Here is a 27,544-nt window from a genome sequence, read left to right as displayed (position 1 = left end):
CATCATCACTGACATACTGTTGATTAAATTCTCCACAAGCCAAAAACCATTTTTGCTACTAACCAAAGCAGAGGGATAGAACTTGTTCAAATTATAAAATCATAAATGTGTGTCTTTTGTCCCATGACATTATCTTGTGTGACTATGGGAGGAGAGACATGGTAGAATTTTTCTGTAGTATTCAGTTGTACTTGTATATTTTCACAGGACAAAATATAAAAACTTCTTGGAAATTGTTTTGTGGATGAACATATGTAAAGCTATTGTCTGCTGTAGTAAAAGTAAAAAATAAGCATAGCAGTGAACCCAGATATGCAAAATACCAGGATTTATATGTAAATTTTCAAGCTGTGGCCTAAATTTAGACTGTGATATTGTTTCAGAATTTCAAAATTGAAGCAGATTCCTTACGTTTGTGAGTAATTTTATGCTCAGAATCTGATAAACCTCACTGAATATTTGAGTGTTAATGACCATGTCATGTAAACTAAACGAAGCATGGATTAAACCTCACTTTTGAGCTCTCAGGTTTTGAATAACATATTTTCCTTCTGTGCATGAGTTGCAAAGTCTCCACTGTCTTCGGACAGTCTTTAATGATACCTTTAAAACAGCTGCAGACTGTCTTCTGTTTATGTGGAGTGTTAACCATGAAGTGTGGCAGTTGCCCTTGACTATATATAATGCCAGGTAATCTAGCATAAAAGTCAACAAATACTCTTCAGAGGTGTAAGGCTAAAGCCTCTTGGCTGCTACCGATGATTACAAAAGGAAATGAGCAAAGTAACTCTTCACTAGGAAGAAAGGAGCGTTCCCAATTTAGCATGAAAACCTTAGTGAAGATAATGTAGTTGAAACAAAAGAATAGGAGGAAGTCAGAAGTCAAGTGTTTACCTTAATCTCATAATTCATGTGAAAAGTACTAACTACCTTGTCTTCGCTTGGATTTTATCTTGTATTAGTTAACTCAAGCTAATAATCCATCTTCTTATTCCCTATTGTATGCCAAGACAAAGCAGTTAATCTCTCCAAAAAAGGGTAGAAGAATGAAAAGAATTAACCAATTCCCATCATATCGATAAAAGACTGGATAGGCTCATGAGAGCTGAGCCCCCAACTCCAGATGCTTCTTAAATACAGTAAATGTATTTGAAGCACAAAACCTGTCATCTTGATGAAAGTAGAAAAAAAGATTTGATCATCTGTCTGCAAAATGCATCAGTCTTGTACCAGAGAACCCAGGATTGCTTGTGTTTTTACCTGGTAGTGTAAAAGTAGGTGGAATATAGTGGTGTGAGTAGTGTGGAAAATGTTTGTGATGGCTCAATTAGAATCAACTGAAATACTAAACTACTCTTTCCCTTCTGCAGGTGCTAACCGGATTGTTTTGGAAGACTCTAATATCTTGCAGCCTGTGGGACTAACTGTATTTGAAAACTGGCTGTATTGGATTGACAGGCAACAGCAGATGATTGAAAAGATTGATATGACTGGTCGAGAAGGACGTACAAAGGTCCAAGCTCGTATTGCACAACTCAGTGACATCCATGCTGTGAAAGAGCTCAACATTCAGGAATACAGTAAGTGCAATCCCTATTTGCAAGTGCAAACAGTGCCTGTGGGGCTCAAGGCAAGGAGTGGCTGCCGAGAGAGGAGCCTGTTTTGCCTTGTCACTGATTGACATCAGTGCAGATCGAAGGGCCCAGAAGTTGGTATCGTTTCGTGTCTGTACGTCGCCAGCGTGCAATTAAGTTTGTTTCCTTCAGGCAGTTGGCGATGGACTGGAAATCTATCACAAGCCCAGCATCATGTTTTGTTGCTGATGACAACTTTATTGGTAGTCCCATACAGGCACCTGGCATGTGAGTGTCTGTAGGCACAGTGGAAATGTCCCGTCATCCCTAGTAGATGATTACAACTGCAACACGCTAGTGAGTTGCTATTAGGTGTTTACTCCGTTTAGACGAGCACAGCTCTCAGGGCCTTTTACTAGCAGTAAATGTTTCGGTGGACTGCCTGCCTTGAAGGCAAAGTGAACAATTTTTGTTCATGGCAATCCATATTGAAATAAATGACAAAGAGCAACGTTGCATTGCACAAAGGAAGTGTGTATTAAATAACAATTTGCGTTGAACGCGGCTGCACTTTTGAAAGTTTTCTGTTTACCAGGATATAGCTTTTCCCCACACATGTGTTTGAAATGATGGGAGCTGGATGGTTAAAGCAATAGAGCTGCTGTCATCCTGGAGCAAATAGGCCTGGTTAATAGGCTGTGGTGCATGCCTTGGAGAAATATGTAGAAAAATGTCTGGGGATGTTTAATTAAAGCATCAATGCAGACTACTACTAGTTTTGTTTGCTATTAATCTCAGTAAATCTGTCAGGAGTTCCAAGAGAAGTGCGTTGTCCTTATTAAACATTAAAATGAAGAGACGTATTTATCTAGAGCATGTTAATTTGAGTTTCGGAGACAGTATGGAAGCTTCAGAATTCATAAATTAGAAAAGTTTACTTTTTTAATGGTCTCTGATAGAGAAAATGAAGTATGGAATCCAAGGCATCTTTTTGTGTTACTAATGCTACTATTTTTGCTGTAGAACTAGTTCTGCCTCACACAAGAAGCAAAATGCTTTGAGTACTGCTTACGGTTTTAGTAGGCTCCACGGCATGATTCTCACAATGTTTCAGATCATGGACAATGATCGATGTGCGTGATGATTATTGATGTGTGTAAAGGGAAAAGATGCACACAACAAAATACAACTTTTTCAGAGTTGTTTGTGGTAGTGTCTTCCCCAGAGGGAAGGAAGTAATGAAGGGAGTCCTGTGTGCCCAAAGGAATCACTGAAAGGTCAAAAACGAGATGGGGATTTCTTGTCAGTACCTGTCTTTCTTGTTTTTGAAATCACAGGACAACATCCTTGTTCTCAAGATAACGGTGGCTGCTCGCACATTTGCATTGTGAAGGGCGATGGCACCACGCGCTGCTCTTGCCCAGTCCACCTTGTTTTGCTACAGGATGAGCTGTCCTGCGGAGGTAAGTCCTTCCCATGTTCTGCATCACTGAGCTCTCGGCTTGTGGGCGGGTGGTCTCCATCTTTAAGGGTGGCTTCTGAGCAGAAAGAATGTGACAGTGCACCAGGTGCTCTTATACGTTTCTACACGCTTACCTCTTTGCCTTCCCCTGCCCCCCCCCAGCTAAATCTGCAAGTATTGAGGTGTAAGAGAAGAAAAATTCACTAGCTGACTGTTGAATAAGGATTTCTGTTCACCCTTTCTAGTGAAGACCACTGAATTATTTCAACTTGATTTCTTTAATTGTATGATTTTTATTACTTTTTTCTATCACTCTGTATGTTCTTTTTCAAATAGTCGTAGATTGTGGCATATTGCACCATGTCTGTGCCATTTTATTCTTCTCTGCTGTCCTCCTCAAACTTGTCCTGTGTGTGTCTTTCTGAACTGCAGTCCCAGAAGGGCGAGTTGCCTCCTCTGTGGTGATACGGCCACTGTAGCCTACGCCCTGGTGTCTCCAAGGGTGGGGTTGAAACGGGGAAGAGGAAAGGCACATTGGTGCTTGGGTCTCTTTGTGCCACCGTACTGAACGGATTTATTATGCAATCTTCTCGCCATCAAGGCGACGTGTGGTCTCACAATGGAACAAGAGCTAACATAATCCAGATATTTTCTCAGAATAAGTTTAATACCAGGCCAAAAGCGGGGGGAGAAAAGGGGGATTAAAAAAAGGGAAAAAAGAAATCTATGCTCACTTACTGCATGAGATTAACAGTTACTGTAGTAAATGTTAAATAACAGCTAACAGCTGTGTTGAGATAGCAGGACTTGACTAGATTGAGCAGTTTTTTTGTCATTTTAAAAGAATTTTGACTGAACAGAGCTGTTGAGGGCACATAACTAGACATTGAGTCACAGTGCATCCATCTGCAGCACATTACATCCTTTTAACGTTTTCTATACAATGACTGTTGAATGTTAAAAAGAAAGTGAACCATCAGTTGTGTATACAGTCGTGTTGCAGGAAAGGGAGAGTAGAAGAGTGTGTTGACTTTAAATGAAGACTTTTGAAGACCTACTAAGAGAAGGGTGTAAGAGGCTGAATTGGGAAGGGAAGAAAATAATTGTGGTTTGCGTGTACATGTTTCTCTGTTCCTCTTGTTCTTTGTCTAATGAGTCTCCATTGATGCGAGCCTGCATCAGTCACGTGGGGCTCAAGATCTGCACAAATGACTGTGGAGGCAGCAGGGATGGAAGTTACCTTATGATGTGGCATGTTTATCAGCTGCTTGATAAATCAGAGCAGCTGAGATCATCTTGTCCTTACCTGTCCTGATCTACTGTTTGTTCACCTGGATTTTTAATTTTTGTTTGTTTGCTTGATTTTTAAAGAACCGCCAACATGCTCCCCTCAGCAGTTCACCTGTTTCACAGGTGAGATTGACTGCATCCCAGTGGCTTGGCGCTGTGATGGTTTCACTGAATGTGAAGACCACAGTGACGAAAAGAACTGCCCGGTGTGCTCAGACACCCAGTTCCAGTGTGAAAGTGGACAGTGCATAGACAGTGCCCTCCGGTGCAATGGAGAAGCAAATTGCCAGGACAACTCTGATGAGAAGAACTGTGAAGGTACAGAGGGTCTTTTGGAGTGTGATGAAAATAAAGCTGTCATGGGGACACTATGATAGATTCCAAAGTTACTGCTGAGTAGCATTTGGAAGGATCCAAGGTTCTGCTAGTTTTTAAACTGATCTATTGAATGGGAAATTATTTCACAATTCCATACTTTTGTTTCTCCACCTATGAAATAGAAATAACACTGATCTCCTGCACAGTGATTTAAGCTCTGTTTGTGAAAAGTACTATTAAAAAGGTAATGTGTTTTTAAGCTCTAAAAACATGGTAACTGGGAGTGAATTACAAAGTAGAACAAATCCTTGTCATGGTTTTTTGTGTACCTTGTACCCAGTAAAGGTCTTGGGATTGTTCATTTTGTTCAGGTATTATAAAATAAAGTTAAGCATTTGTGAGTAAGTGGGAGTGAGAGACAGACAAGATTTCTGGAGACCTCTTCTTCCTATAGAGCACAGCAAGAGAGAGTATTTAAGTGCTATTGCCAACACAATGAGAATTAGGTTCTTTTAATTTGGGGAAGGATAGGTTATGCTGGTGGAATCTGAACTACCCCACCACTACACAACGTGAAACGTGAGCAAACTCGCTTTCCCTGCTGTGCAAGTAGTGAAGAGTTGAAGGGACAACTTGTAAGCTTGAAAGGATGCCTCTCCTCTCTATCCTCTCAGTACATTTTCCTTCTTTGAAGAGACTGTCTAAGGGTCTTTGAATCAAGGCTGAATTTCTTTCCAAATGATGTGCTCCAGCTCCAACAAAAACCTACAGACCAATGCAGAAATTCCTGTGTGATGAAAGGTGATTGTTAGCCAGATGAGATGCTGACATCTGAAAATAAGTTGTGCAAGTTAGTTTCCCAGTTGCCATCCAGTAACTGGAGATATCAGACAAGGGGCTGTTTATCACCTTCAAAGTGGCCCTGTTATTCAGAGTATTCAAGTTGATTAAAGATCGGAAAAGCCTTTAGCTTAACTTCTTAATTCAACTGAAGTCAGAAAGAATTTCTTGATTTACGAGAAACAGGAGGCAAAAATATGTGTAAACAACAGCAGCCAGCACCTTGCCTGCAGCGCCTTTTTTCCCCAAAGTGGTAGTTTATTTTTTGAGTGTACTGGCAAAGCTCCAGTTTTATTTTCTGTCTTTCATTTCAGTTTAAAAACATAATGTCAAGTGAAATATATTGTGTCATGATCAAGGAGTTCTCTGGTTTACAGGAAGAGCACAAGGGCATTGAGAAACCACATTTATCTTTCTTAAACAATTTTATCATCATGGTTTGGCAGTTTTATTTTTAATAACTTAACTCTTCTCTCTTATATTACAGTAAATGCTTAGAATTGGAGATTCTTATAGTAATTTTGCAATAACCATGTCCTGGGATAAGTGCCTGTGTTCTCAGTGGCCTTCTGCTTCTGAGTTATTTTAGTCAAGGTACTTTTGTCTTGTAGTGTCCTTATTGTAAATAGGCAGTAAGGACCAGGTACCCACTGTGCAATATCCTCAACAGAACACTGAATCACTTTTTCTGCGTGGTTGGCATGAGGGACTTTGAGTGCCACTGGCTACTTTAAGAAATGAAGCTAAGAGCAGGCAAAGCTCTCCCAAGATACTCCTGAATGTATGCTTTGGTGTCTTGTGTTCTTAAACATTTCAAAGAGTAGAAGTCTTTGATACTGATTCTTGGTGTGTGGGGGGGTTCTCTTTCCAGTGCTTTGTTTAACCGATCAGTTCCGCTGTGCCAGTGGGCAGTGCATCGGGAAAAGCAAGAAATGTGATCACAACCTGGACTGCAGTGACAGCTCAGATGAGCAAGGGTGCTGTAAGTGTAAAACCTGAGACTAGAGATTTGATTGCAGCATCCAAAATTTGTTTTTTACCTTCTCTGAGTTAGATTTTATTCTGCCAACCAGACTGAATTAATTGTTACCCAGATGAATGCTCCTGTTGATAACTGCTGTCATGCAATTAATGCACAATGTGGTAGAATACGAATAACGAAAATAACTAGTATTCTGAACGAGTATTCTCTGAGGCAGAGCAGGCTAGTAATTTTTCCACTTACCTTTTTAAACTTTTAAAAGAAATAAAAGAGTTGTTTTACTGTAATCTGTTAGTATGCTGAGTTGGTGCAGTGTTAATCTTTCTAGCAGCATGAGGCTTTTATATACAACTGCTCTGCTTCATGGTTTTCTCATGCAGAGAATTAATAGCAGGTGCTTTTAAAATCAGAGGAGCACTCTATAGAGTAAACCTTCTAAAATTTCCTTTGTATCTTGAAAAGATGTAATTCTGAGCTTGATTTATGATTTGTAACATGTGATATCTCCTACCTTGAAATCTCCAGGGCTCTGCAAGAAAACCACTGCCTTTAAAATTCCAACTTGAAAGTTCGTTTTCACTGTTGGTGCTTTAAAAGAAAGAGTAAATAGGGACATCTCTTCTTCTGTTAGAGATCCATATATCGTGGTTGACACACACATAACTTGAAAATGCAAAGCCAGAGTTGGACCCTTGATCTTAAGAAGGAGTAATAGGAGATGTTCTGTCATGCTGCCAAGTTATTAGTGACATTATCACAGACATGTATAGTTATCTGCATTATAGTTCATATATTTTCTGGTTTGGTAACAGAAGATGGAAAATTAGCCCACCCAGAGTAAGATTGCAGTTGTCACTGTCCCTCTTCCAGTATGATCAGAAGTCTGTTTACTTATCTCTGTAGACTGTGACAAGCTGGTTAAAGTGTGGGTTTGGTGTTCAGGAAGAAGAAAATGTGTTGAGGAAAAGACTTGCAGTAATGGGTAAGATGTAAAACACTGACTAGAACAGGAAAATACTTTTAAGTCTGCTTTTCTTGTCAAATTCATGAAGCAGAGGCAGGGGGTTGCCAGTTATTCCCAGAAATGTCATTGCTTAGAATTGGTATTGTAGGGAAAGCCACTCATTTTGACTAGTTGAATAATCATTTCAGATACAGATTCCTCGTAAGGATGGCACCTCTAAAGCTGGTGCTCAGCTATATCTGTAACCATCAGTGTGGGTCAGATGTGGAGTAGGTTAGGTAGTTTAATAAATAGCAGGAAACCCAGAATTCATCATTGGTGCATAACCTTTACTGTTCAGCATAAGTGAATGTCTCACAGCTGAGAAAAGGGAGTGCCAATCTGTTACATTGAGTGATAACCTAGGTGCTTATGTGATGGGGTAACATGAAAAGTAGTTGTCATTGTCTTCAATAACGAGAAGAAGCATAACTGGAGTCCCCCGCACAGTGCTATCTAGAGTCACGGCTTCAGGTCTTGTTCATCAGTTTCAAAGGATAGCCCTGCCTGTCAGCATGAAGCAAGATCGGGACCTTGTTCATCAACCCCCCTGCACATGCATGTACTGTTCGTTTCCTGTCATTTGTGATTCAAAAACCTCTCTGCATGTGTGGAGGTCATCTTGTGCACAGGAAGCCCTTATGGACACTTCGAGTCTTTAAACAGACCTGTCCCAGTGCCTGTTTGTTCCTCCCGTACATTAATTTGAAATCTGTTGTCTGCCTACAGAAGAGGAGGCTTTTATTTTTCCTGTGTGGAAAGATGTCAGGGAAGCTGATGTTGGTACATGAAGCTGTTGGATTAACTTACACTGTCTAATTTTCCTTTTTCCTTTTAGACACAACGGAGGAGCCTGCACCACAGCCCAACAACACAATAGGCTCCATCATTGGTGTGATCCTTACAGTTTTTGTTGTTGGAGCAATGTATTTCATCTGCCAGAGGGTGCTGTGCCCACGTATGAAGGGAGATGGGGAAACAATGACCAATGATTATGTGGTGCACGGACCAGCCTCTGTACCTCTTGGTTATGTGCCTCACCCAAGCTCTTTGTCAGGGTCTCTTCCTGGTGAGTAAATGGTGTGATCCTTGTCCTGCTCTTTGGCACCACGTAGTTGTAGCTGAGGATACTCTGCATGTATGCATGGGAGATGTCTGTTCCGGATGCATACTTCTTGGAAGCTGTTGGAAGCCAGGACTGTCAAGGCTTGTTGCCATCCTTCTTTATAACAATGAACTGCTATTTTACCGATGCTATTCACAAGCATTTAGATACTTAGCAGAACCATAAGCTCAAATAGATACACATACTGTGGGAGTTCTCTTCCTTTGCTACCAATCCTCTCTTTGGACTGTTACAGCATCAACAAGGTGTCATGACAGTACAGGGTGAAGTTACACAGAGTTATATTCATGGGACTTTATGTAATTATTCTTGTTAGATTTGTAGAATGGGTTTGTATGCTTATGAAACTTCTTGTAAAGTCTGTAATGACCAGCAATAACTGTGGTCTCAGCTTATTTCGTTCGATGATGAAGTTTCCAACACCAATCCAAGCACATGATGCTACTGCTGTTTAAAAAGCAAGACTTGACTGCAATGTTGCACTTCATTTATATGCATTGCTTCTGTACATATTGATTAAATACATACTTGTGGCTTTGGATCCAGCAGGTTCCAGTTAGAACACAGAGGTTCTGTGAAGCTGTTACAGGGTTAAAATAATGCACCAAATTTCCTTGCTTTCTGTAATAACCTGCTTTCATAAAGAGAGTCTTTGAGCAAAATTTTCACCATTATTTCGAGCACAGCGGCATACCTCTCCGTTTCCCGCTTGGACTCTCTGCCACCATGCTTCAGTCCAGTAGCAAAAGCTCGCTTAATGGTGTGGAAATGAAAGAACACAAACCCTCTATTCTCTCGCACAAATTTCAGTTGCTCAGTTGAGGTGGTCAGAGTCGGTTTCATGTTTTATTCTGAGGCATAGAAATAGTGCCTGAATGCCTGTTCCCTCAAGTCTTTTCCAGCCATTCAAGTGAAAGAAATCTGTTTCTCTTCACACAGCTCTAGTATAGCCTAGTGCCAAGCCCTGCAGTTGAGTAGCTGATACACAAAACCAACATGTTTATTCCCTGACATTCTTTATTCCAGTTGTCCATCAAGGAGCACTGAATTTGCTCTTAATACCAAGAAGATTAATTTTGGTTTTAGGAGTTGCACTTATAGGTTTGTTTGGGGTTTTTTTAAGCTTTCTTTTCTCTGTTTGCTTCAAAGAATTGAATAGTGATATACATCTTTGTTCTTCAGGGATGTCTCGAGGTAAATCTGTGATCAGCTCCCTCAGCATTATGGGAGGGAGCAGCGGGCCACCCTACGACAGGGCCCATGTCACTGGAGCCTCTTCCAGTAGTTCTTCAAGTACCAAAGGCACTTACTTTCCTCCAGTAAGTCATTCTATTATTCATAGACCTTTAATAACTTTCAGGGAAGTGCCAGTGTCTTTCTGAGGATAATTAATTGACAGATTAATGTTTTGTTTTAAATTTCTAGCCCAATAAACTTGTTTGAATATGGAGTAAGTGATTTTGAAAGGGAAGGGAGGGGAGGTTGTCTTTTTCCAAAACAGTATAGGAATCTTCTGTTAACTTTAAAAAGTGTGAGAGTGCCCAGTGCCAGTAAAAGATGTTAGATTGAACATCAGGGGAGATGAAAAAATCCATATAATGTTGAACAGCTCTGGCAGGGCAATATCCTTTCATTACACTCTACCATGTGCCTCTGGAGGTAAAACTATGGTTGATTCTGTATAGACCTGTCGAGGAATTAAAATGAAGTTGTCTCTCGTGTCTTGCAAGTGACAGATAAATAAACGTCTTGCAACTCCATAGCATTCCTCTAGTCACAAGTGGGTAGTGTGCTGCACTAGATGCTATATAAAACTTGGTACCAGCCCTAGAGGGCTCCCTGTCTCTTTACTGCTAGCATCAGTGGTGGTTGTTTTAGATACTTTTGTATGAAGTCCACCAAGCCACTATCGGGTGTTAAAGAGTTATGTGCTCGGTTAGTGCAGGCTGAAATCTTCAACTGTCTGTTTTCAGTTCTGAGAATCAACCCATCATGTTATGTCTTTAAATTAATCAAAATACTGTTTATGCAGTAAGAGCATGCCTATATAGGGAAGAAATGCTTGCCTCGGACAGCATGCTGCAAATATTATAAACAGCGTAATACTTGGGGACTACAGCTAGCAGGAGCAGCCATCTGCCAGTTTGCCTAGGGCAGTGCTATCCCTAGTGACAATCTGGTATTGAACAGCTAGCTTCAACTTTACTTTTCAGCACTGGGTATGTCAAAATAGCAACATCAGTCAGCGTTTTTTGAGAAGAGCTTAGTAATAGCTTCTGTGGAAATGGTAACAAGCAGCATTTCCAATGTCTGTTAAAGAACTGGGGAATAAACAGTAGAAAAATCCTTTTTGCTGGGGGCGGGGGATGGCACACATGCAGTTCTTAACTTAAGGTTTGTATTAAACAGTACTAAAAAGAAAATCTATAAACTGATATTTTCTTAGGTCTCCTTCATATCTTTTTTTTTTAAACTGTGGCTTTTTTTTTTTTTCCCCTTAGATTTTGAACCCACCACCATCACCAGCTACTGAACGTTCACATTATACCATGGAATTCGGTTATTCTTCAAACAGCCCATCCACCCATAGATCCTACAGGTAATTACTATTACAATAGCTTCTGTCAGGATCAAAGCAGTTAGTGGAAAAAATGCAGAATAAAGACAGCCTCTGCTCCATAAGAATTGCAATCAAAGGCCCTAATTTTGCAAGCACTAAAACAGGTGCTTAAATGGGTTCACATGTATCATGTCACTGAAGCGTGTGTGTAAGTGCAGCACTGTTTGAGGTAAATTGTACAGTAAGTGGGTTAGTGGTACACCTCTCGGGTATATTGCTTTAGGGGGGTGACAACACTCATCACAAAATTAGCTAAATGCCAAAAGGATCCTGGTACCATGATAACTGAGCCAAAAATACTTACCCTGGAGTGAACCCTGCCTTTTTTTAGGCTTCTGTCATAAATAATTTGCTATGTAATCATCAGAAACGATAGGCAAACACCATGTGGAGGAAGATTGGCAATATAAAGGCTAGTAAGTCAGAAGTAACATTAATATTATGGCCGAGGTAAAACACATAAATTCTAGTTTGCCATATTAAAGGTTAATATCTGAAAAAGGTTGCTAACCTTTTGCTTATTTTCTCTGACTAATATTTATGGGCACAAAAGCTTTACCGCCATTTCCTTGAACGTATCTTTCTTACTTTCCCTGTAAGATGCTAGAGTACATTACCATTTTTTAAATAGTTACCAAAAATAGAGACACCTACTACCCAAGGGTGTAAAGGTTCCCCTCCCAAATCACTAGTAGATCTGGTCAATGAGAAGAGAGCGCTGTATTTGTCTATTTGAAAGAAATGCCTCCCTAACACAGAGCCTTTGGGGGCTTTTGGATAATGAGGTCTCTGGGGCTGAAAAGACATCTCTTCTCCATTAGCAGAAAATATGGCCTCTGTTGTGCAGAAGGTCAGACCAGATGTTTATAATGATCCCTTGCAGCCATATGAAAAATCTTTTAAAATGATGAGTAATCTTCTAATGAAAGAAACCCAAATTTTGGCACCAGCATGAATCATGCTGATCGCTGGTTAGCTGATGTGACTTTTAGTATTATAAATGGTATTAGGGATGTAGCATAGGGTTGAATGCTTTCCGAATGCTCCCCCACCCAAAAATAAACGCTGGCCTTGCTGCTTCTGATCTTCCCGTCTTTCCTAACATTGTGACTTGAATATAGAGGAGCTGCCTCCCCAACTGCCCCGAACAACTGACTGTGGTTCTGATAATTGTAGCTACCAAGCACCTCCCTTTCATTTGTTTTCTTTAAACTGTCTTGGGCTCGTTTTAAAAGATGTTTTGTGGTAGCAGCCTTTGGGAATTCCATCCCAGTTACTGCTCTGGCAAGCAATTCTCCTGACTGCTATGAATGTGCCAGGCGATTTTCAGTCTCCCTGACTGGGCTTGGAAGTTTGTACCCATAGATTGCATAATGGGAACAGAATATCTTCTCCATATAATTGCCACACAGCTAATTCCATGCCCCCCCCGCCGTGCTCTTCCTGCCCCACTGCCTTCGGAGCAACCTTTTCTACTTCAAGTAAGTCCTTAGGGAGCCTGTTGTCTGTAGGTAATTAATAATCAGCAGCCCTTTCACTAGTTGCTATAATTTGCCTGACGCTGTAGTGCAAAGGCGGGCCTTCTGCAGGGGAGTTAGCGAGTTCGTGGTGTAAGAGAAAGAAGAGCGTGATGCTGTGTGCCTACTGCAGAGAGGTCGACCCGCTCTCCATTTCCACCTTGACTTACCTGCCGCTCGCTTGCTCGTGGATGCATCACCTGAAATGCACCGTCTGTCTATATGCTGATGCTTTTCCCATATATCTCCCCGCTGCAGCTACAGGCCTTACAGCTACCGGCATTTTGCACCTCCCACGACGCCCTGCAGCACGGATGTCTGTGACAGTGACTATGCCCCCAGCCGAAGGGTCACGGCAGCGACGGCCAAGGGCTATACCAGTGACTTGAACTATGATTCAGAGCCCGTCCCCCCGCCGCCCACTCCACGCAGCCAGTACCTGTCGGCGGAGGAGAACTACGAAAGCTGCCCGCCTTCCCCATACACAGAGCGGAGCTACTCTCACCATCTCTACCCGCCACCGCCGTCCCCCTGCACGGACTCCTCATGAGGGGTAGCCCCCCCACCCCGTATCTGCCTCTGCCGTGAAAGTGTAAATACAAAATGTTCTACTGGGGAGGGGGGAGGGAGCTCTCGGCGAAGGATGAGGTAGGACAGTGTACAGTTAAATGTTATTAAATGGGGTGGAGGAATACTGAAGATATTTGTACAGAAGAAAAAAAAAAGGATATTTATATATTTTCTTAAACAGCAACTGCTGCTTGTGCCATAAGAAGAAAAATTTTTGTATAAAAGAACCCAGACATTTGTACAAAAAGTTTTTATTTTTGCAAATGGAACACAAAAACATGCCTTAATCCAGTGAAGTGACTGAGCACATAAGGAAATGGAAGGACCGGGATGTGTTACTTGTCCAGTGAGGCGAGATGTGGGGTTTGTCAATACCAAAAATGTTTAAAAGTAACTAATAATAAAGAAGTCCGTCTCAGAGCAGCATACCATAGATACTTGGAAGTAGCCAAATAACCTCTATGTTAACTACAGAGGGCCAGCAACTGAAGTTAAACTTGAAAACGCAGTCAGGACAGATATGAACCTTACACAAAGGGCTTTGTTTTCTACAGGAATACAGCAATCGTAGCAGTGAATCCAGAAAAATAATCACACACTTTTTAAATGAATACACCTCTGTTTTATCTTAATGCATTTACCAAACTAGAGCGCTTAGAGTTCTCTCCTTGCTTCTGGAATTTCAATGATTTCTGTTGGGTATATTTTGAAGTTTGCTTTTTTCTCCTGTTTAGCTTTTCCCATCTCTTCTGCATCCTTTCTTCCTGCCCGTGTCACTTTAAGTCATATCCTTATTTAAAGTACTGCTAGAACTTGGCTGCTGTAAATTCTTTTTTTTCTCCTAATTAGCCTTGTCATGCAGTGAGTACCATGCTATACGTTACCTTCTTCATTTTGCCAACACGGTAGGATTCTGTTTTGTACCAGGTCAGTACGATTTTCACGTAATTGACAAGGGTAATATGCATATACCTGAATGATTTTTAGTCCCTTAAAAAAGAAAACCTTATTTTGACCTAGTGCCCACAAAACGTCAAATATTTTTATACCGCATATAATATAGACAGCATATTTATAAACTATAACTTTAACCATGGATTGTTAGTTTTACGGTAAATGAATAATATATCCTTGCAGTACTTTCAGTGTATATTAATATCACAGTATACAAATCATATATATAAATATATATATATTATTTTTTCCTCGTAAGGAAGCATTTAACTTTCAGTGGAGCAACTGTCCATAAAAAAAATAGATGTTTTGATCATTGGAAGGGGTTCCCATGCTGTAGTAACTGCTCGTGATTTCTTTGTGTTAGGTAAAGCCAGTTTTTCTCAGTATGATTTGGACATACCTCCTCTTTTGCGTGGTGTGAGTTTAATACTTTAGTATTAACCGCTGTGAATGTCAAATTTTAAGATATTCTTAACCAAACCATTTTATATTCGCATCTCTATTTTTGTATATTATCATATTTAGCCCCTTCTCCTGTCGGTCTCACCATGGTGATTTTGACAGGAGAGTATATAATCAAGTGAAAACATTATTTGTGTAGGTTGAGGGGCAACCTAGGATATTATTAACTCCTCTTCGACTCCAGTGCAGTGTTTTGAATTTGCTTTGACTGTAGTGGAGCTCGCAGTATACCTGATCTTAGATAGCATTATGCATTTGCACCTTCTGTTGACATCAAATCTGTTGAAGGTGCTCAATGCCTTCAAAGGCTGGCCCTCTGAGTCTTCTTTCTAGAAACAAAGGTACTGAGGAGCTTCTGCCTCTTAGCCTTTGGGCATAGTATGGGTGTAGCAACTCTTCAGAGGTGCCATTTGGGTTTTATTGTTCTCTGTTGCTTGTTTCGCAGCCAGTTTCAACTAAAAGAGAAATGATCTGAAAATGTGGCATGGGCTTTAATTCATGCTGTTGACAGAATTAGCGACAAGTAATTCTTACTAGTGCTGCAGCTCATCTGGAGTACTGGAGTCTCACTTGGTTTTGGCTCCAAGGAAAACCACGGCATTGGGATTCCAGCTGTAATAAAGAGTCTTTCTAGGAGTCCAGGATACCTGAGGAAACTTTAAAAAGCCTTGGTGGTCTCCAGGCTATTGCAGTTGATCTCTGGATCTGGCATACTAAGGTTTTTTGCCCAGCTTCATTCTAGGTATCTAGGAATCGTGGTAGCTGTTCTTCTGGCTCTTCCTTGCTGGTGAAGAAGGTTGTTTGTGTTCTCCAGCAGGATGGATGTTGAGGAGAGCGTATTGTGAACTATAAGGGAACTCAAAACCATTTATATGAAGGGGGGGAGGGCAGGTGTGTCGGGGCGGGGGGTGTTGAGGCTGGCACGCCGACGAGAATTAGAAACTTCTCTGTTGTTTACATTTTTTCATGTGCAGCATTCCGTGTGGGGTTCACATGTGGAAACTTGCACTAATGAACTCAGAAGAATATTGCATTGTTGTATCTCAGTCCAAGTGCTTGTACTGCGATGGCAATGGTCTCTTCTTGCAAAATACTTTTTTCAGTGTGCCAATTTCTGTTTGAAAAACTGTAAGGTGGTTGAGCTTAAGGAGTGGTATCCTCTTTCTGGTGTGGTTGGCCTGCCTCACTGAGCCTTCCTCTTGGAGGGGACTTCTTGCAGGTAAATTCGTTAAGTGTGTTAATTACAGCAAGAGTATTTTAGGAGAAAAATGTTCTCTGTGTGTGGATCGTGCTGCCTGCCTTCTGTGCTAGTTTATATCCATGCATAACTCAACTGAAGTCAATGGGGTGGACATACAATTCAATGTAGGATTTGACCAAGTCTTTTTGATATGTGTGCTTCAGTTTGTGCATCAGATAATTTTGAGTGATCTGCTTCTGGGAGTTTCACGTGAAGAGGGAGAAAGTTGACAGACTATGTTTTTCCACTGAAGATGACCAGCATAGAGAGAGAGCAGGCTGTTTCTCATCTGGACTAACCAAAGAATTTATTTAGTGGGAAGCTGTGATCTGCCTTTGCAAGTACATGTATTTTTTTCCAGTAAACGTAGAGCAAAATTTTGAAAGAATTGATGATCTGTGAAGTTCCTCTTGGGAAGATCTCCAAATTACAAAAGCATTGATGCTAGTATGTACACCTGATGCATTCCCCATGGATAAACTATAGACTGAACATGGAGACTGAACAGTTTCTCTCTGTTCCTCTCTGCCACTGAGCCAGTCCTGATTCATATTCTCTTCTTCCCTCAGTGAGGATCATACTTTCTCCCACTTCTCAAATTGACTGAGATATTAGGACTGTAGATAACACACCCATGTCAGTTCAGGAGATCGCTAAAGTGGGTTTGTATCATTAGCGTGGAGGTAGTCTCACTGATGTCAAAGAAACTGCTCTTTGTCTTTTAAGCTAAGCACAAATGTCCTTATCTTACAGCATCGGGTACATACACAGGGAGGTACTAACACAAGTACTTATTGTGCACTTTATGTAGATCATGGGAAGTATTCATAGCTGGCTGTTTGGCGATGGAAATAGCTGGCATGCTCAATCAGGAAAGGAACAGTCCTTTATAGTTTAAAAAAAAAAAAAGGACGTTACAGCATAATTTGTTGAAAACTAACCTTTGCCTGTTCGACAGGAGCTTGGCACGTTTAAATGGCAACATTAATGAGACCTAGTCTTGCCTTTTAAAATCATACCTGCCATGCCATACTGCAGGCATTTCTTACCTTCCTAAGGAGCACTCCTCATTTCTCCACTGCTTTTGGATACCAAGATATTTATTTGAAAAGAACTTAGATACGATAAGTGGAACATGCACATAGCATTTGCATTTGAAATAAAGAATGGTTTCCATGAATATAAATTCATGCAACCTATACGTATACATTAAATTAAATATTTACAATAATGCAAAATATGCAAATGAGCCAGTTGATATCAAAGGATTCATTTTGCTGTGAGTTGTAACTTTCAGTATTGTAAATTCCACATTACTGCCATAACATTTTCCCCCCACGTGCGTGTACAAGTATATGTATGCAGGTATACATATCTTTGATAATGTGAATTTACCCAAAGCTAGTAATTTTCTCTCTTGTGCATACGCATTCACACAGCCCCATTTCAGGTTCAGTCTCTCTGCCTTTGAGGGCTAATGCAGGATGCTGTCCTGTTGTCTTGTGTAAGCTGGACTTCTTTTGGCCAGGTTGTAGGACGGACAACAGAATACTTACTACTTTAAACCCAAATAGTTAATGCTCTGTCTTACCAGACAGGAGAGGAAGCACATTTTTTTATACTGTTCCCCTACTTTTGGAGTTAATTTTGCAGATGAGTAAAATTCTTCTGTTTCCTGTAGGCACATAAAAATCAATCAGTTGTAGTCCTAGTGTAATTATGAAGAAAATTCCACCCAAACTGCTTTACACAGCAGGTGCTACAATCCACTGCAAGTGAAGGTGCATGCAGAAAATCCCTATTTATTGCACTAACGGGCTTTGGTGGTGTTCTGGTTTCCAGTTGTGCATTGCATCTCTATTTATTATAGCCCATTCTCTAGAAATGGCTGGATTGGTGAGTCTAAAACACAGATTCATTTGTTTTCTTCATCTTAGCACAGGCTTAACTGCTTTAAAGTAAAAGGCCACTGCCTTGAATATTGAGTATTTCCATTCCTTACTGCTTGGCAAATCTCCTTGAATTAATTGATTACCACCATTCTGGGGGGAGCTGCTTGAACTATAGAACTCCCTGGTCACGCATGCTGTTGCATCGAATGACTTCTTCAAAATATCTCTTAAGAAGTAATCAATCACTTTTTTCCTGACTTTTTTGTCTTGAGCGGGTTTGTCACACAATATTGTTACAGACAGAATCTGCTTTTGAACGTGTACTGTGCATGTAGCAGATTACTTATTATTTCTACAACAAAAAAATAGCTGGTTTATTGGGTGCAAAAATAATTTGAACATTGTTATTCAGAAATTGCTTTCTTAGCCATGAGATTTTTTTAACTGCATTTGGGTGGGTTTATAGCCTGAAAATTAACCTTTCACTTAATTGGTAGGTGACAGATACACCTTGAAAATAAGTTCAGAATGACCTAATAGCTTGGAAATGGCTGGAAAACATTCCATTTCTTTCTAGAAGAAGTCAAATAAAATATAGTAGTTATCCAAAATGGGCAATTTTCTTTCCATCTTTAAAAAGGGCAGCTCAGTGTATGATGCCAGCATAGCATTTTATAGGGACTGGGTGATCCACTCCAAATCTGTGCAGGGCAGGGTAAGTAAACTGTCCATATTTGATTCGGGCCACAGATTGTCTTAGTAGTGCCAAGTGTGATTGTTATGATGAAACTATTGGAGAGCAGTCTTGTTCCCCTCTTTTACATGAATAAGGAGCAGCTTTGAAGTCCTGATTAAAATGGCTGTAGCCTTAAGCCAGGCAGTTAAGAGTCAGGGAGGAAAAATGAAAGTGTCTTTTTGTAAAGAGGATACCACCAGGCTTAAGCTGAACTAGCCTTGTTTGCAAGTGAAGGATCTGGTGCTGCTTTCAGATTTTTTAATCTTGTTTTTGTTTTTTGTTTTGTTTGTTCTTTTTTGTAAGCTTTAATCACTGTTTGTCATTGTCTTAAAGCCAGCTGGTGTCTCTTGTTCATCAACTTTGGTACGATGGTGCTTTGCAAGGATGTATTTATATTATAATGACCAACATTTGGTCAGCCCTATTCACTCATTCACTAACTTTTTTTTTGTAAAATAAAGTGCTTTACTTGTAACGTGTATATAAACCTTGTACAAAAATCCTTTCCAATTATTACTATAAACTGAGTTGTAACAAATGAAATGTTGATTTTTATAATAAAACTAAGAGTGAAAAGGAGAGGTACTCTTCATTTTATTTTGGCATCTGGAGGACAGGTAATTAAAGGTAAAAGTCCATGTGCGTCTTTTGCTCTCCATAAAAGCCATAAAGTGCTCAGTTTCCTGATGCTGTAGGCAGACTCTGCAAACACTGATGCATTTGCCTGAAACACATCGTTGACTTCAAGCAGTTCTGTTGATTTCCTTTACTCTGCAATGCAACTGGATACATTTTAAAGCCAAAAGTCTCCGTTATTGATCACTTAGATTGGTTTATAGGATAATACAAACCAGACAATTTTACCAAATAAATCCTTATCAGACTGGAGATGCCTGGTGATTATTTTGGAGACTGCTGATCTTTCAATTTGTATCGAAATGTTTGCAAAGAGCGAAGTGTTTCAAATGTGAAAGAAATTCCCCCACCGCCCTATCCTATTGCTGTAACAAGTAATTGGGTAGGAAGCAATTCTGAATTTACAAGCTCAGCACAGGAATTCTCGCTCCACTTGCATCCACTGGTTGTGGAAAAAAGTATGGCTTTGTATTAGTGTGGATGTGGCTATACTAAGATTCTTCTACAGCTCAAGTTTTTCTACATGGAGGCATGGACAAGACACATATCACTGCCCATGTCAGTAAAACAGGGCCTACATTTATCAGTTTCACAAAATGTAAAAATAAATGCTACGCATTCTGAGCTAGTGTGCTGTGCTTATTTTATTTCAAGGTGCTATATTTATTCTACCTTGGAAAATGAGCCATTAGTGTGAAGCTGCTGGGTGCTGCGTTTTTCTCTAAAAATGCCAGTTGTGAATTGCTGCTGGGCTACAAAAGGCTCACCAGCTCTTTTTTTTTTCTTTTTTTTTTTTCTTTTGTGAAAGATGGTGGCTACCTTTTCTACACAGTCTGTGCAGTTGTAATACAGTAGAAGTTTGTGTACAGCATTCATATTGTTTTGGATTCCCTGAATTTTGGTCTTTTCCAGATACAGCTGTTAAGCATCAGGGTCCATCTCAAATGCTGTTCTTCAAAGTGCATACCAGAGAGGTGGTATGGAGGGACACCACAAAGAGCAGGATCAGCCCTGTCAATGAGCCACTTGAGTTAAATCTTTAAACAAAAAATAGTCTTTAGAGCGAGAGTGTAGCTCAGGAAACAGGAGTAAGTTGTGTTTCAGCTGCAGCTCCACCATGTGTCTTGTCTGTGCCAGTTATCAAGGCCTCCAGAGATGGCAGAGCTGCTGAAATCGTGTCTACCAGGCACCAAAGGGCAGCAGGCATAGTAAGGGACACTAGGGTATTTTCCATCATTCAAAGAAATATTCCTTGCGTGTCTGAGAAAAGACCACTTGGAAGTCTGAAAAGAATTTATTTCCTTCACGTGATTCTGTCTTTCCTTGCATATGTGCACACAAGCAGAGGTGACAGCGAGCACTGGAATCCTGCCATTCATTTTATACTAGAGGAGCGATAACACACTGCATCTTTGCTTTGGTAGTGGAAAGAACCCTTCATTAAGAGCATAAAAATGAGATTTTTTTTTTTTTTTTTTTCCCTTTGCATCTGCCAGTATTGGCAGCACTCCCCTAAGAAGGTGAGAATGTGAAATCACATGCTTGTTCCTGGAGGGGAACTGCTGGACGTGTTTAACCTGTTTTCATGGAGATTTTGTAGCTAGCTGAGAAACCTCTGCATGGGAATTAAGGTATGTTTGGTAGAACTGCCTACTGAAAAGCAGGTATCTGACAAGGGGAAGTTTCACCTTGTATCAAATGTGCTATGGGCGGCAGCTATTCCTGCATCCTTTTTCCTGGTGCATCAGGTTGGGAACATAAGTTATAAGTTGCTGGGCTTAGTGACTTTTTTAAAAGTAAAACAATAACAACAACAAACTCATTTCTTCTGTAGAAACTATGTGTCTGGGTAAATAAGCTTTACCTTGCCCTTGATCACCACAAGATCCATGATGGCAGCTAAATGCAAATTCCCTGTTTATAGGAAAGATTAGGAGCTGCTGGCCCTCTCCTGCTTGCATGCTCTGTTGCATAAAGAAACTGTGTAGTAGAAAAGGTCTGCTGCCTGGGTTACCTGCCTTGGTGTGTGGCACGGCAGTGATCTCACCGCAGCTTTGCTTTCACAGCAAGATACCTTTTTCATGAGTTTAAGGGGAATGCTCTGCAGAAACGACAACATTTGCTTCTCTGAGGACGTGTAAAGGATATCATTCGGGTCTGAGGATACGGAAGGATTTCGTGTGGTAAGTGTTTTCTGTTTGTCAGTGTTGCCAAAATTGTTAGCCCTGTCTCTTTGCCAAGAAACCAGTAAGCACCTTGACCTGCAGAGGACTTGGCTGGAGAGGAATGACTGAGTGACCCACCACCAAGCTGCCCTGTATTGCCCTGAGCAACGCATTTCAAATCACTGATGATCCCTGCTGGTGGTTTCCCAAATAAAGAGCTACAGGTGGCTCTCATGGCTACAGGGGTGTCGGGAGCCTGTGGTAAAGCATCGGGCTGTCCCAGGAGGAAAGCCCAGCAGCATTCCCCTGCAGCTCCAGTGCCGTGAGAGCTGCTCCTGGTTTCCTGGGCCAGTTGCCCGCGCAGGGAAAGAGTAGTAGGAAAATGTTGCGCATCAGAGATGGGCAGATGCAGCTGGAAGGACCGTGGGGAGAAAGGAGAGGTGCAAGGAGGGTGTAGTGCTTGTGCTCCGGGCTCCTCGTTCCTCTCTGAGGATGTGCATGGAGAGGAATTAGGAAAGCAGAGCATAAAAAAAGATGAATATAGGATGCAGGGTGTATGGTAGGAAGGGTCCTGGAAGCCTGTGGCAATAAGAGGGAAGGATAATGTTATGGGTGGCTCTCTGAAGTCACTCAGGAGCACGGCGACTGCTCCTCAGCATTGGTATAAGAGCGACGTGCCTGGCTGGTGTGGCAGGGACCCCGGGGGGACAACCTGGCAAGGGTGGAGAAAAGGAACAGGTTGGGCAGTTCAGGGCGAAGAGCCAGAGGAGTCTGGCAGAAAAGCAGGGAGTCCTGTGTTTCCTGCACCCCGTCTGTGCTAGGAATAAAATAATCTTTAAGGGGTCTGACTCCTGGGGGGCCAGACAAGATCGGTTAAGGAGGGAGCAGAGGAGACAATTTGAGAGGCCTCTCCTGCCGTCCCACCTACAGCCCCAGTACTCCAGCAGGGAGGGGAGAACAGGACACATAAACACCTCCCCTGTCCTTGCCAACCCCCCCATCTTGGTACAGGATGAGAGTGGGGAAGAAAGGGCATGCCGAAGTAGCTGAGAGCATTCCCTTGCATTCACACCCATAGGGGAAAAAAAAAAATGGTGGAAATAAAGAAGTGAGAGGGGAGTCACCAGCTGCGAGGCAGAGGGTGGGAGAGGAAGATGCCAGGGCTGACCAGGTCCGGGCACTGGATAACGCCTTGCAGAGACCGTGGCCAGCGTGAGCCGTTTGCTGATTTTGTGACCTTGGAGGCGTGCTCAGTTTCTGCCTGCCTCCATTTGGTCTTGAAAGCAGGAAAAGTAAACACCCTTGAAACAAAGAGGCTCTTCTGAAGCAAAGCCGGAGAAACCCCAGTGCCGCTGGTTCCCCTGCCTCACCTGGCAAAGGGACCGGGGAGCAGGAAAAGGCAGTGCTTCATGGCTGGGGGGGCCAGTGACGACAGCATGGTGAGATAAGCTGTCTTCTGCTCAGGACTTCCTTGGTTTGGCTCACGAGAAGGCAGCCGTGCCGCTTTTGTCCCGAAAAGAGGAGCGGCAGCAAGGGCAATCAGCATCGTGGATGGATGGGGCAGAAAACGTGGCGGCGCTGGGTGCTTTGTGAGGTTGTAAGGGCTTCCTGGGGGGGGTAATCCCTCTCCTGCACTGCCCTGACCGCGTCTTTCAGTGGCGAGGCACTATTGTGCCAGCAAGAGTTACCAGTTGCCAGGGTTTAGGGTTTTGGGCCGGCTGGAGGGCAGCGGGCGAGCTGGAGGAGGAGGCGGCGATGGGGGAATCGGCTGAGACGCCCTGGCGTGCTGCAAGCCCTTCGTCTTCTCGTACGCTCGCTGGTGCTCGTGGAAAGCCTCACAAAAATCTCCGGTGAGCTGCGCCTGTGTACGGCCTCTTTCCTGTCTTGCACCTCCCCTGGCTCTCGTTACGTGGAGAGCCTAATGAAAACCAGACCTTGGCCTCCGAGGGCATTTCGTGAGCTTTCGTGGCTCGTTCCTTAACGGAGGCCGCCATTATCCTCGCTGAGAACTCGCGTTTGGCTGCTGTGGAAATGAGCGTGGTGTTGCTGACACGGCGATTTGACTTCAGGTGGGAAGCGAGCAGCAGGTGAACCCTGCAGATAAAGATCTAGATTTTAGGCAAATATGCCCAGCGCTGAAAAACCAAGGAAGAGAAGATCAGAAAATGACCCCTACTGTGGACAGGAGGAGAGTTTGTAAATGAAATTTTGATTAAAATGGCTCATGAGGCAATAAGTGCTCTAAAAAAAAAAATCCATTGGTGTATTTTTCCTAACTTCATGTTTTTCAGGCATGCTTTGTTTGCTGGAGACAGAGTGATTCCTCCCTTGACACCACTTTTTTCTTTCCATCCTGCGAATGTTTTGAGAAACCCTGTGGCTTCAGCATTGCTGCACGGACAGCTTAACATGGGCTGTTGTTCTGAAGCACAGCTGTAAGGGCTGAATTACTTTATGAAAGATAACCGCTTTCAGATGCTTCTAATAAAAAGTTGTTCCACCAGCAGTACTACTAACGAAGGCTGATTTTTTATTTTTTTTTAAAGAATGTACTTCTCTCTCCTGTCCTTCCAGTATGATGCCCATACATCCTCTCCACGCTGTCTGCATTGCATCCACCTCTCCAAAACCCTCATCCCCCTTGGTTTTGGCCCAGCAATCCAGTGCTCGGGGCAGGTGGGCTCCGGCATTTGCATGTGCGAGGAACGGGGCGAGAAGGAGGTGATGGTGGTGGTGAGGGGAGATGGGCGCAGAGGTTGACGCAGGGGTGACGGGGAAGGGCAGCGAAGGCTGTTTCCCAGGGAGAGGAGCCAGGGCGGCAGCGAGGCACGGGGGGGAGAGGAGCGCACGTGCGAGGGGCTGCTCGGCGGTTTCCTGAGGAGTGGGAAGCCCAGCAGTGCTTGTCTGCCGGCGCTCCCACATACCCGCATCCCAGGGTTTCCTGAACAGCTGGGGAAAATCGCTGACATCAGTTAAACTTGAGTAACTGAGCAGGAAAGTCGTATTCCTTCAAATTTTGAAAAAGGAGGGGAAGGGATGCCAATTGTCTCCTCCATTGGCACCCCTCTGTCACCCAAAAAGAGACAAAAAATGCTCAGAAGTCAAAAGTTAGACAGAAGTATGGTCTTGTCGTAAAGCCAGAATCTGAGGAAAAGTTATTTGGTGACTGGCACCAGGTAAGGAAGAGTTGCTCTTGTTTTTTCCAGGTCTTTGCAGAAAGCGCAGGTTGGTCTGTCAGCGCAGTGGGTATGGGAACGGCTGGGAAAGGGAGAGCTGGGTTTTCTGCTGCTTTGGGATACTTGGCTGCTTCTAACACACGAATATTTTTTTCTCTTCTCATTTGATGTTTGAATCATCCTTCAGCTTTAGATAGCTCCAAAACGAGAGGACTAAAAAGGCAGAAAAGAGACATAATCCTTGTGTCGCAATTGTTCATTTCCTTGAGTTAATTTTATGTTGGTAATAAATATATGTCTTTCCATAGCTGTAAAAGACAACAGGCAAAGCACCTGTAGAGCTAAGAGGGCTTGGTGATTCAGATTCATCATTTGTTGCAGGATTTCTCCAACGTTTGTTTCCAATTACCTGGCATTCGCTTTGCTGTTGTGCACGATTAACTGCTGTTGCTGTAAGCAGGTACTTGGTGGATTTGATCTCCCGACTCCAGCATGCCGCTAGGAGCCAACTGTAAGCCATGAAAAAGATTGTTTCGGAGAGAAGGGTTTGGGTTGCTTTTTTGTTTTGTTTTTGGCAAGATGCTCCTCTTTATTGCATAGCTGCGTGAGACCACTTCATATTTGAAATTATTCCTGGCCGGTTCTATTCCTGTGTTATTTTGTGAGATGGAAGAGTTGGGGAGAAAATAAAAAAGCACTGCAAGAAAAGATCATATTAAATATGAAGATCCCTCCCTTCTGCTTAAAGGTGCTTTACTACTTGTAAGTTTAAACATCCTTAGAAGGAATTGAATTTCACAGGCAGCATCAAGAATAAGAATCTGCTCCTCTCCCTCTACCTGTTACTGCTGCATTGTAACTGTGATGTTAGTTTTATATTTAATGATTTCTACACTGGTCCCTTCCAGATAGAATAGGTTCAGTGATCTGATTATCCTTTATGTCTTTGTGGGTTTTAATGTATTTTATATAATATATATATTTTTATGTAGAAGAGCTCAATACCTTATTTATAATTACAGCTGCCTCCGCTGTTTTCATTGCAATTTTTTTCAGGAAAAAACACAGCTACTTAATTTTGGGGTTTTATGTATATTTTTATTTCGGTATGCGCACAGAGAAGCTGACAGCCCGTCCTTCTTGGGAATAACTACAGCAAAATGCTCAACTCTGTAATAGCTGTGAGAGAGTCAATCTTCACCCGTCCTTGGGCTGCTACAAAGAGGGACCCCGAGGCCAGAAGGTAATTAAGCCAACTTTAGAGCTGAGATGCTTGATAATGTCCATACCAAATCCTCGTGAATGAACTGCAAATGCACATGCATTGTATTAGCAGCAAATTTGTTCCCATAGTGGTTTTCAGCTTGCTCTGCGTGAGTCACTACCTGTAGACAAAATGATGCTTTCCAACTCTTTCTTTTGAAAAACATTGGTAGTGGTAGGGTAAGCAGGCTGTTTAATGCTGGTAATTACAGCGTTTTGCAGGTTTGCCTGCTCCTCTTCCCTATATGAGAGACCCCGGTGTACACGTCCACACGGATGTATCTGTGTATTTTCCTGTGCTTTGTCCTATGGCCTGTCCAAGCAGGAGAAGAGAAGGCAGCGTCAACCCATCGCTGCCCGCTTGCTTTTCACACTGCTGGGGTTACAAAACGGTGCCCAGGATGGGATGCTGAGCATCACCCTTCAAGGGCCCAGCGGTAAGCGAAGAGAATAAGCAGTTTGCTCAGAAGCATTTGAGGGAGCAGGAAGAAGAAAGTTATCCCAGGCCCCCCCACTTAGAGCAAAATACAGTTTATGAATCTTTAAAACCTTTTTAAAAAGCAGAGAGTAAAAAGAAAACTTAGCCTTCAAAGTGATTGTGAGTCACTCCCCTTCAAAGCATTTCCATGGATTTCTTGAAGTTTCTTTCCAGTGTGTATTCCAAACGTTTTTGTGGGGATGATAAATTCTTCCTGTCTCACATTTAATTTTGGTCCATCAAACTGGCTCTCATTTTGGTTTTTCTTCTGGCACTAAAGGCTAATTTGCCTCCTTTAATTGAATGCAGACACTGCATCTAACATGACAGGCACTACCCACTCAATAATGGGATATTGTCTTTCCTGACTCCTACTTGCCTTAATTAAAAGCAGAGGGCTGACCTCAGCGCTGAACTCTGCCCTATTCCTTGCTAATACTTTTACACATCGCTTCACGCTAAGGCTCGACAGAGCGCATGCAAGTTCCTGGCTCACCAGCATCGCTTGTTTGTTTGTTACTGTTTTAAGGGTGAGTTTCACTTAATCGGCAGGAGGTTCCTCCTTGCTTCGGTAAGGCTGGCCCACCGCCCTGTCTGCTCTTCACCTGCGGGGACGCGGCGAGGGAGGAGGGAGCTGTTGCACTGGGTGGTACCGCTGGGCACAGCCACTGGAAACGGGAGCAGATTCGGGCCGGGCGAACGTTTCCATGGGCACGTGCGTTTTGTAGCCGCACCACCTCCTGTGTGACCCCCTCTGGCTTGTGTGCTCTGCCCTCCAGATGGGCAGAAATCCATTTTCAGGGAGGACCCGGGATCTAATAGATGTTCTCATGTCTATCAGGCTTGGAGTCAGGTGTTTAAACTTTTAAGGTTTGGAGGTTTTTAACTTGTGACCTCTTATGCCTAAATCTAGGACTTCACTGTGGGCGCTTAGGTCCCCATCAGTTGAAACCCCACAGGACCTCTCTTGATCAGCAAAACTCAAGGGTTTCTTTGTGAGCTGGGAGAGCACAGCAACAGCTACCCTGGACTGGCCACAGTGGAAGTGGAACAAATGATGTCCCACTCACCCGAGTACCCCAAACTGGGATAGAGATGGATGCCTTTATACGGGTGGATGCAAACCAGGAGGCAGCGAGTGGCTGAAGGGGCATTCTCTGCATGACAGAGAAAAGCCACGGGACAGGCTATGGTTGTGGTCAGTGCTCCCCACTCCTGCCAAAAGACCTGAGCTTTC

The 27,544-nt window shown here is 42.5% G+C and overlaps 1 protein-coding gene across 3 annotated transcripts in view; it reads left to right on the top strand.

Moving 5' to 3' along the window:
* Positions 1 to 14,174, top strand: part of LRP6 (low density lipoprotein receptor-related protein 6) — a 109,097-nt gene extending 94,923 nt beyond the window's left edge. Inside the window, exons 15-22 of one of the 3 annotated variants that reach the window (XM_010575302.1) lie at positions 1,371 to 1,580; positions 2,912 to 3,037; positions 4,408 to 4,644; positions 6,356 to 6,466; positions 8,308 to 8,538; positions 9,778 to 9,914; positions 11,097 to 11,194; positions 12,991 to 14,174. In XM_010575302.1, coding sequence (XP_010573604.1) covers positions 1,371 to 1,580; positions 2,912 to 3,037; positions 4,408 to 4,644; positions 6,356 to 6,466; positions 8,308 to 8,538; positions 9,778 to 9,914; positions 11,097 to 11,194; positions 12,991 to 13,282 — 1,442 coding nt within the window. In that variant the 3' untranslated portion in view covers positions 13,283 to 14,174. Of the gene's footprint in view, positions 1 to 1,370; positions 1,581 to 2,911; positions 3,038 to 4,407; positions 4,645 to 6,355; positions 6,473 to 8,307; positions 8,539 to 9,777; positions 9,915 to 11,096; positions 11,195 to 12,990 lie in introns of all 3 variants that reach the window. The other 2 variants (XM_010575303.1, XM_010575301.1) reach the window with 2 other exon arrangements.
* The last annotated feature ends 13,370 nt before the right edge of the window (positions 14,175 to 27,544 follow it).

This window comes from Haliaeetus leucocephalus, unplaced genomic scaffold (assembly GCF_000737465.1).
Source record: "Haliaeetus leucocephalus isolate CR32 unplaced genomic scaffold, Haliaeetus_leucocephalus-4.0 Scaffold473, whole genome shotgun sequence".
Classification (NCBI taxonomy): Eukaryota; Metazoa; Chordata; class Aves; order Accipitriformes; family Accipitridae; genus Haliaeetus; species Haliaeetus leucocephalus.
This window is presented reverse-complemented; position numbering and strand designations above follow the sequence as displayed.